Source organism: Otolemur garnettii, unplaced genomic scaffold (assembly GCF_000181295.1).
Source record: "Otolemur garnettii isolate 467f Iridium unplaced genomic scaffold, OtoGar3 scaffold00015, whole genome shotgun sequence".
Classification (NCBI taxonomy): Eukaryota; Metazoa; Chordata; class Mammalia; order Primates; family Galagidae; genus Otolemur; species Otolemur garnettii.
The window spans coordinates 11,323,924-11,334,639 of record NW_003852410.1 but is presented as its reverse complement, the minus strand read 5'-3'; the positions used below and the strand labels follow the sequence as shown (position 1 = coordinate 11,334,639).

Below are 10,716 nucleotides of genomic sequence, written 5' to 3'. Positions count from 1 at the left end.
CGCCTCAGGGATCCCCACTCTAGTGGCACCTGCCTCAGGGATCCCCACACGAGCGGCACCCGCCTCAGGGATCCCCACACTAATGGCACCCGCCTCAGGGATCCCCACAGGAGCGGCACCCCTCTGGTTGTTGATAGTTACTGTTTCCACTTAGCAACTGTAGCCCTCTTTATTAGAGTCTTCAAATTTGAGTCTTTTTTTGTCATCTCTTTAGAGAATAGAATGAAAGATGGAAAAAAACTGAGCTTTGGGGTAGATGCAAGGGAAAATAATTTTGTGTATAAACAATCTTCCAGTTGCTAAAATAAGATATTCAGATTTTTTTAAAAAACACAAAATCGTAACATTTAATACTTGAATGGTGCTCAGCTGCTTCTAAAAGTCATTCACAAATTACATGGAATCTCTCAGAGAACCTGTAGACGAGGTACTACTGTTCTTATTTACCAGGTTTGCTCATTTGGTAATTTTTTTTATATATATCTCAACTCTTGGACTTAGTGATTCTCTTGCCTCAGCCTCCCAAGTACCTGGGACTACAGGTGCCCGCCACAAGGCGTTGTCATTGTTGTTTAACTGGCTTAGACTGGGATCGAACCCACCAGCCTCCATGTATGTGGCCGGTGTGATACCAGTGAGCTACAGGCGCCGAGCCTATGTAATATTTACTAAGCTGCAGTATCTATGTTCTGGGCACTGGGCTTCTGGCTTGGGATCTAGTGGTGAATGAGATGGACAGAGTCCCTACTCGCTGCCTCTGACATTCTGATAAGGGGAGGAGATCAATAGGAACTAAACACTGTTGAGTGGTAAACAGTGGTAAACAGCTGGGTGAGGGAGTGGAGGAGGGAGGCTCCTCGGCTGGTTATTTTATATTAAAAAAGAGATTGGAAGGCCCCATGGTAATGTACCTTTGAGTGGAGACCTGCAGGAGGTTGAGAGTCAGCCAAGCATCTGTCTGTGAAAGCACCTGCAGGGTGGAGCAGGTGAGTCAGCATCACGCCCCGAGGGAGGTTTGGGGTGGGAAGGAAAGAAAAGAGGTCCCTGTCCACTGGGCCAGGAGCTCAGCCGAGGGGAAGGAGCCAGGGCGTGGGCAAAGGTGAACGCCTCAGTCGGGACTTGGGTTTTATTGGAAATAAGCTGGGTGGCTCTTAGAGGATTTGAGCAGAAGGGCGACATAATCTAATTGATGTCTTGATAGGGGATTGTTTTCGGATGTCTCATTTCTTCCTTTTGTAATTTGCTGTGTTATGGGAGCCACCCGTGGGACAGATAGTACAAAGTTATCTACCAGGTTAACTAGGAGGCTTAGGACTCCGGATTTAGGGTGGGGTGGGTGGGGAAAATCGGATCAGAGACTCAGTCCTCCGCAGAGTTAAGAGTTCAACTTCAACCAACTTGGAAGAGCTACCTCTTGCTAATTCTCAAGAGATAAGTGATAAAATGCTCAATGACATTCTATAATGACATTATATTTGTCATTGAAATTCTGTGTAGGGAATATGAACGTCTTTCGGGGCTATTGCTCTGTCTACTTACAGAGGCTTTTCAGTAGTAAAAGACCGTAGGACACCACTTTTTTAGTCATTCCGACAAATCCTTACTGACTTTCTCCTCTGTGGTAGCTGCTCTTTGGACCCTGGGGAAACACTGCACCCAGGCCGTTGTATGCAGCTCTGCCCGCAGGGAGTTCATGGTCAAGTGAAAAATATATTCATTTATGACTCCCAGGAGGAAAAAACTGTATAAGAAGTCTGTCATAACGTACACTAGCCAATGTTTTCCTAACCTAAAACTTAGTATAGTGTATTTTGTACAGGCAAAAAAAAAAAAAAAAAAGCAATCAGAAAAAACTTTGATTGGTAACCTTGTAATGTCATGTAAACTAAAAAGTCTTACGTCTCTGCTCCTCTTTCAATATCCCTAGCTAATATGTTTTCCTTCCCACTGCTTTTTTGTAATGTCCTAGCAAGGATCCATGGTTTAGAGTCAGAAAAGTGGCCAAATGCTATGAAATGTGCCATTTTCCTTTTCTGAAATCTGGTCCCCCATCCCCAACCCTGTAACAGCTATAGACATGCTGGCCTAGGCTCTGAGTCATGGCGATGAAACAGCGCAAGTGTTACCTCCAGGAGGGCATGTGGCCCTTCATCAATGCACTGTGAATGTTAGAGGTTCTCATTTCCAAAAGAAACTTTCAGAGTTATGCTCGGATCAAGAGTGGGGCAGGTTTTATTATCCCAAAGTGAAAAGCAAACAAACAAACAACAATAAAAAAACAGCCTGGCCTCTCCTCTCAGGAAGGGCTTAGTCTCACTGGGAAAATGAAATATATGTACCAGAAGTGGTTACATGGTGAAGAGAGACAAATAAAACGAAGGCTGCAGATCAGAAAATTGCACAAGGGCAGAGAAGTGCGACAGGAGCAATGACAGCAGGGCAGAAACCCAGCGGCCGACATCTGTCATCTGGGGGACCCTGCATGATGTGTTGAGCACGTGATCTGTGCTGTGCCCTGTCTGGATCTAAATTCCGAAGAGCAAGTAAGGGTCAGTCCATTGTGGACCAGAATGCCAAACAGGCCATCTAGAATCTTTCTGTGGTGTGTGTGTGGGAAGCCCATGAGCTGCAGATCAACAGATACTCTCACAATGTTAATTTGAAGGGAGATTGAAAATGCAGAAGGATCTGGAAAGAAAATCTATGGTCAGTGTTCAGGAAGTCTAAAGAAGTGGTTTCGATGAACTATCATTCATCCTAAATTGGTCTTAAAATACAAATAGTGTGTGACACGTTTAATACATGGTACATAAATGTTTTATGTCCTCTTCTTTGTCAAGCTGACATTCTTTAATCTCTTTCAGAGCATCCGTTTCCTGGCGATGTTGTCTTCCCCCGAGAAATCAGTTTTATCAACCTGCAACCAAATCATACCGCTGTGTACCAGTGTGAAGCCTCCAATATCCACGGAACTATCCTTGCCAATGCCAATATCGATGTTGTAGGTGAGCATACCCGAAAGCAGATATAACTTGCTGTTTTCTGAAAGAAAATGGTCAAGGCCATGTTTGCAAATACCCGTGCAATTCTTGACACATACAGGATGGGGGGAAAAAATCAGTCTCTTTCACTGTACATTGGGCATTAGAGTCAGACTGAAATTATGCTTTCAAACATATATTAAGTTTGTTATTTTTTATTTTATTTTATTATTTTTTTTCGAGACAGAGTCCCACTATGTCACCCTGGGTAGAGTGCCGTGGCATCCCAACTCACAGCAACCTCAGACTCTTGGGCTTAAGTGATTCTCTTGCTTCAGCCTCCCAGGTAGCTGGGACTGTTGGCACCCGCCACAATGCCCGGCTATTTCTGTTGTTGTTGTTGTTGCCATTGTTGTTTAGTTGGCCTGGGCTAGATTTGAACCCAGCAGCCTCCGTGTATGTGGCTGGCGCCGTAAGCCCTAGGCTATGGGCACTGAGCCATATATTAACTTTGGATGCTTTTCTAAAGCAAAACAGAATATGTACTGTAATATTCAGGGATTTTCCATTCATATTAATATGGCTAAGACATAGAAAACATTTAATTTGCACGTACGTGGTAGTTCTTACATGGAAGTTTCAAACTGTTACGTATGATACTTTCTAATAGATGTTCGTCCATTGATACTGACGGAAGATGGAGAAAATTACGCTACTGTGGTCGGGTACAACGCTTTCCTGCACTGCGAGTTCTTTGCTTCCCCTGAGGCGATAGTATCCTGGTAAGCCGGCACACGGTTTCCTTACAGAATGGCCATTGTCGACTTCCCCTTGTCTTTTCATTCGTCCTTCGTCAGGCTGTGTTATGTCTATATTATTACAGGTACCCCCTGCCTCTGAGAAATAAGGTAACCAGATTAACTACTCCTGAAAACATTGGCTAGGTTGCTAGGACTTTCTCATATGGGGGAGTATGGAGGGGCACGAATGTTCATTTTTAAAAAGCAAAGAGTTGATTACTAAGACAATTTTAAAAGTAAAACTGTTTTTTTTTTTTAATTATGGGGATATCTTAAGATCATGTTTTACTTCATTGCTGTTTTGCAGTTATCCAAATAATTAATTTTAAGCCTGTCTTCAATTCCAAACACAGTTGCTTCAATTTCTACCATTCATCTTGATTTTCATTTTGCTACATTAATTGGTATCATAATCACTTATCGCATTAGTTATGTTACTGAAAAAACTTTGATTGATCTGTTTTTAAACAATTTGCCATTCCTCTGGAGTGTAGAGTGAGACAAGGGAGCCCAGGTATAGGGTCACATCCTGTCTTTATTTAAAAATGTGATATATGCATAATTTGGTCATCATGGATTTGGGGGGCATTATTAAAAGAATACTCCATTAAAACATTACTTTTTTTGCTTACTGTGATGTTTTGCACCCCTTTAAATATTGTATGTGAGACTAGTACCCACACTCACGTCAGCCTATTCCCTGCCCTGTGACATCCTGTGTGCACAGCAGCCCCAGTTTGTCCTCTGCATTTTTAGTTCAGTCACTTACTGTGACGTGAGCAGAGTAAATCCAGCCATGGCAGCAAACGCTTGGAAAATGGATGAATGTGAGTGAAAATGGCTCTGGGGGTGAGAGGGCAAATGTAATCCATGTCCACAGGACAGGCACAAATTCCTGGCTTATAATATTTCCAAATAACCAATGTGTTCCCAGGACAGCAGGAGACTTGAAAGGTTCATTATCTCTTTCAATTACTAGCTTTCCCATTTAGTACCCTGCAGCAATCATTAACTAAAGAGTTCGCCATCAATAAGCCAGAAAATATTTATTACGCTCGGCGGACACATGCTGCACGGTGCTGGTAGCTATGGGAAGTACAGCACAGGCCCAGAGCCTGGCTCGGATGTTTGTAGTGACAGTCTAGTCAAGTGGATGAGATATGTATCCATGATCCATGTTGAGAAAATTTAAAACCCAAGGGAACATTTTATAAGATTTTCCAAGCTCCCCAAGAAGGGATTAGCCTGAATGACTTCAGTGATTAGTACCAAAAAAAAACCTCTATAATTCTGCTATGCCCAAGTTTGACTCAGGCTTTCTGTGCCCACAGGCAGAAGGTGGAAGAAGCAAAACCCCTTGAGGGCAGGCGGCACTGGATTCACGAAAACGGCACATTACAGATCAGCAGCACCACCGAAGACGACGCGGGGTCGTACTCCTGCTGGGTAGAAAATGCCATCGGAAAAACCGCAGTCACAGCCAATCTGGATATTAGAAGTATTTTTATTTCATTGTTACTTTGCATGAATTCTCACGTGGGTTCCGTCTATCTTTATTTTCCCAACTGGTATAATGTGATTTAAGTTGGATCACCTGCTAACGTTTTTTAGACTGTTTTCTAAAGCTCCTAGATTATGTTCATCTGAAAGGCTATCATGAGATTTATAGGGTATGCCAATGCTGTGTGCATAGCTTTATACAGTTTTCAGAGGGAGCCAGGCATTCTTAGTGGTGGATTCCCGGCAATCTCTAAAATCCTCTGCTTTGATGCATTTCTGCTACTGTCTTTTATTTCCAAACCACACAAGGCAATGTCACTGGTGATCAAGTCTTTGAGCTAAAGATTCAGCAAACTCATAAAAGTTCAGCTTTATAAAGACCGAGGCATGACAGCCTGAGGTGTATTATTCTCTTTCTGAGTTTTAAACAACTTTTTATTCTTTCTCTTCAGAACAAAGTCCTAGGAGCTGCTAATAGTCTCTTGGCCTTCAGAATTGTCATTTTGATGTTGCTCAGAGAATACTTTTCAGGAAATACTAAGAACAGAAAGGTTCTACAGTAATATAGGGAGGCTTAGTGTTGCTTCTGTCACATCCCTATCTCAGCCTGCTCCCTACCACTGCCTAGACATAGGGTATACTTATTTGGCCGATCATCTAGTCATCTGTTCGATTATCTGTTTTCAACTGATGCCTCCATATTTCATTCTCTCTCTTTCCCCATACACACCATTCCTGTCTTCTTTTTTCCGTTTCCTTTTTTCCCCCTTCTCTTCTGCCTTATATCCTTTTATTATTCTATAGTATTTGCCACTTTCTCTGCCTTGGGTACCAACCCAAGGAGTCAGTTTGTAAAGCACACAAATATTCTCTCATGCTGTCTACGAAGCTGTCATGTCTTCCTGCCTGTTTAAGTGTTATGTACAATTTTCAAGATGCCCTTATGAAATCAGTGAAGATGAATTGTTTGATACTTCAAAAGGTAAACCTATATCAAGATTAAGCAACTCCGCCAGGTTCAGAGTCAAAGAGAATGAAGCCTGGCATCTAAGTGAACCTTTGCATTCCTAGTGCCCAAAGCAGCATCTGGTCCAAGTGGACCCCCAAATTGCTTGAGAGAGGTGGCAAGTTTATAAACTTTCGGTGTGTTCCACTGTCCTTTTTATGTGTAAGGATTATACATTTAAATCATATCAATGATGGATAAAAGAAACAATTTGTGCATATAAAAAAGGAACGTGGAGAGTGGAGTTGAGTATGAGGCTGAATAGTAACTGAAAACATGAGCTTTGGTTTCAGCCATATTTAGGTTCAAATCCTGGTTCTCTGCCTTACCAGCTAGTAAACCTTGGGCTCTTCACTTAATCCCATTTTAGCCTTAAGTTTCCTTCTCTGTAGGGTGAGAAGATTAATATTCATAGAGATAATTATAAAATGGCACCATGGATGTGAGCTTCTTAGTAGAGTGCTGGTACAGAAGTGCTGATTACATGGGGCTTATTGTTATGAAGTGGATTTCTGACATGAAATTTAGAAGTAGGAATAGGATGCTTAATGATTCACTTAAAGTTAATTGAATTTACTAATCTCTTCAAGTTTCATGTCTGGGATACCAAATAATCAATTTTATTAACACCTTCGGTTTTTAATCAGTTTCTTGTAGCTAGCCGTTATTAGAGTATGATCGTGGAGGTCAGATTACTTAATTTGGTCTCTGAGTGGGTCCCCAAGAACCAAGCACCACATTAAAGGGATACCTACTTTTAATGCAGCCCTTGAACAGGGAGGGTTGTATGGATTGGAACAATCACAGTGAAGCAAACATTTTTCAGGACAGCTACAGTATTATTCTTTGAGCTTCATATTGTTGATTCTACCAATTCAGTCACTGTAGGTCATTCAACAAGAAACTCAGCCAGGCTGGACGAGTGCCTACAGTATACAGGCTCCCTTCTTGGTTCTGGGGTTACTGCAGTAACTTTTGCAGGTTTACTTGCTAGTTCCTCACCTTTGTGTTCATAGTTCATCTACGCATGTCTTCCACATTTAACCTCTGGTTTCTGACTTACTGATAAGCATGCTTAAAGAAAATCAAATATTTTTTAAAAATAAAAACAGTGCTTTGATTACATATCCAGAAGTGTTAGAGGAGAAATTATATTATTTTCAATGTCTCTAGACATTTGTTTGCTCACACTTTGCTTATTCCCCTTGCCCAAGAAACAGTGGGGGAAATTGCTGATCTACTAATTGACACTTCTACCCGAATTTGTCAGATGCCCAGGTCTAGATGGAAAGTAATGGTATATAAAAAGTAACGATCTTAGAAAATTATAGCAGGGCCAATATTGCATGAGGCTTTGATGATTATATTGACAGCTTTGGGTGATTAACGTGCGGGCCCTCCGTGACCAAGTAAGCTATCTTCTACAGTTCTAACCTATATTTTTTGTTTGGTAAAAACAGATGCTACAAAACTTCGAGTTTCTCCAAAGAATCCCCGAATCCCCAAATTGCATGTGCTTGAATTACACTGTGAAAGCAAATGTGACTCACATTTGAAAGACAGCTTGAAGTTGTCCTGGAATAAAGATGGAGAAGCCTTTGAAATGAATGGCACAGAAGATGGCAGGTAGGTAAACTGGTACCACATGACCAGTGATGACCACGTTTCATTTCAAAACAGTGTTCCGAAAGGATTCATACTGAAGTAGAATACAAAAAGCTGACTAATATATTTCAGAAAAAGAGGCCACCCTAGGTAGAGACAGGTTTATTGCATGAATCTTACAAAAGACGACTGGAGGAACTAGGCCCCTAGGGGGCCGCATACTCATCTTTTGGGTTCTTAACCATGTGGCCCTGTGGCTATAATCCAAGTATCTGGAAGCTGCGGCTATCTCAGGGTCACCCCACCCCACTGGTACTACTGGGGATGTAGCCACTGACCTCTCTCACGTCTGCCAGAACCACCGTGTCCTCCCATACCCCAGAGGAAGTGGTGCCTATTTCTCTTCTAATTTCGAATACCGTGCAAGTCTATCTTCCTGCTAGAAAGTATTGACAAGTATATTTTAAAATCTTCCAATCTCTGTATAAAGAACCAAGAAAAAATATAGAAGGGAGAATACAGAACAAAGTGTGAGTGGCCACCGATTAGCATGAAAAAATATGAAGCACATGGAAACAGGAGAAAAGAATCAATATTTACTGAATGTCTAGCTTTCCAGACAAGTGGAGGTCAGCATTGCTTCCTTTTATATTGATACCAAATAGGGGTGAAAGTTGAACATCTGGGACCCACATCTCTCATGCAGTTAGGTTTTATTATTCATCACTCTGGAAAAGTGAATCTGCAAGTCTTTAGATAGGCAAGTACTGCTTGGATGAGATGACTTCAGGGAATGTGGATTCTGAAGCTCAATGACCTGAGTGTGAATGACAGCTCCGTCTCTTACGGGGTCTGTGCCTTGGAAAAGCTGTTTGACATCGCCATGCTTTGGTTTTACTTTCTATTGTCTAATATAATTTTGGTTATAAAATAAAAAGCTACCTTCATCATAGGGATATTTCCAATTAATATATCTTAATTGGATATTTCCAATTAATGTATCTCTCTGCTTTAAGGAAAAACAGAAGAACTTCTGTGTCATTGGCTGAGTCCAGTTGAGCAGCCAAAGTTTCACCTGAGTGTCAGCCTGTATCCTGCAGACACTGTAAAACTGGGCCATACGGCCACACAAAGAGGGTCGTATGAGACAGTGCTGAGTGCACAGTCCTCTCCCCCATTATGATTTGCATTACTGATGTCCTCAGTCACCTGTCTCATTTCTGTCACTTCTGTTGGTATTTGCATGTGTGCCACCTTAATGCAAAGGCTTTGGTGTGAGTCATGGTACTTCATTGGTTCTCTCTTTCCTATACTGTATTTAAAGATTTGCAGAAGGGCAGTGTATGTATCTGACTGGTTGTCGTTGAAATGAGAGGAGGTTAATTACACATCCCTAAGGGTTACACCTGTAGGGATCTCCAGCTGCAGGCTAGGACTCAGCTGCTCTGCCACCTGCTCCCAGCTGCCTAAATTGTCTCTCCTTGGTCACTACTGCCTGATCTTCGGGGGTCCTCCCATGTGAGTACTGGGCTAAAGTCAAGAAGGGAACCAGAGACCCATGCTTTGTGACACACTCCATACCTTTAGGCTCTGACCCTAGAAACACCAGTGACCCTCTTTGTGTGGCCGTTTGGCCCAGTTTTACAGGGTCTGCAGGATATGGGGCTGACACTCAGGTGAAACTCTGGCTGCCCAACTGGACTCAGCCAATGACACAGAAGTTCTTCTGCTTTTCCTTAAATAAATGGTGGGGGTGAGGGACAGTGACCTTAGCTCAGAAGAGATCCCAGGAAGAGGGGAGGCTAGATGTGACTGCTACTGGCTGGTCCTGACTGCTGCCGGCAGCAGGCCTGGAAATCTAGCGGGGCAGAGAGAGCATAGACATCCACCTTTTTTTTTTTTCTTTTTTGCAATTTTTGGCTGGGGCCTGGTTTGAACCTGCCACCTCCCATGTATGGGGCAGGTGCCCTACTGCTTTGAGCCACAGATGCCACCCAACATCCACCAAATTTTCAGAAAACCATCATGTTGCCTACCTTCTTCTGGGACACTTTCTCCTCATCACTAGAGACCAAAGTTTCTAGAAACTTCCCAATAAATGTACGTAGTGAACAATGAGAGGTGAGAAATCTTCCTTCTCTTCCCTCCTGTCCCCTTTCATGTGTAGGGGTGTAGTTAAGTGCTGGGACCCGCCACTCCAAACTAATATATCCACGGCCGCTCCATTATGTCAGTACTCCCTATACATGCTGTCCCCTGTTAATCCTCACTGCAACTAGGGAGCCTGAAATGGCCCAAAGGGATCCTTGTACGGAATTCTACCCTGCGGGTAGCTATAGACACACACTATTGTAATGAAAGGGAAACGGAGCATGGGTACAAAACCATTTTTAAAAATATATACTGTGCTTAACTAAGGTAAGAAAGATGGTTCACATCAGAGGGTCAAGTGAAGACCTGGGGTGTGCAGGGGACCTCAGTGGTTCAGGCAGGGAGGGAGTGCTGTATGTTGACCATGAGGAGGACGCGCTGGTCAAGGCAGGGAGGGTGTGCTGTATGTTGACCATGAGGAGGACGCGCTGGTCGAGGCAGGGAGGGTGTGCTGTATGTTGACCATGAGGAGGACGTGCTGGTCCAGGCAGGGAGGGCGTGCTGTATGTTGACCATGAGGAGGACGCGCTGGTCGAGGCAGGGAGGGCGTGCTGTATGTTGACCATGAGGAGGACGCGCTGGTCGAGGCAGGGAGGGCGTGCTGTATGTTGACCATGAAGAGGACGCGCTGGTCCAGGCAGGGAGGGCGTGCTGTATGTTGACCATGAAGAGG

General features: G+C 43.2%; 1 protein-coding gene across 3 annotated transcripts in view; it reads left to right on the top strand.

The window, feature by feature from the left end:
- Nucleotides 1–10,716, top strand: part of CHL1 (cell adhesion molecule L1 like) — a 201,800-nt gene that overhangs the window by 159,863 nt on the left and 31,221 nt on the right. For all 3 annotated transcript variants that reach the window (XM_012802491.2, XM_012802490.2, XM_023510698.1), the window contains 4 exons: nt 2,865–3,005; nt 3,652–3,763; nt 5,113–5,279; nt 7,748–7,913. In XM_012802491.2, the coding sequence (XP_012657945.1) occupies nt 2,865–3,005; nt 3,652–3,763; nt 5,113–5,279; nt 7,748–7,913 (586 nt within the window). The remainder of the gene's footprint in view (nt 1–2,864; nt 3,006–3,651; nt 3,764–5,112; nt 5,280–7,747; nt 7,914–10,716) is intronic.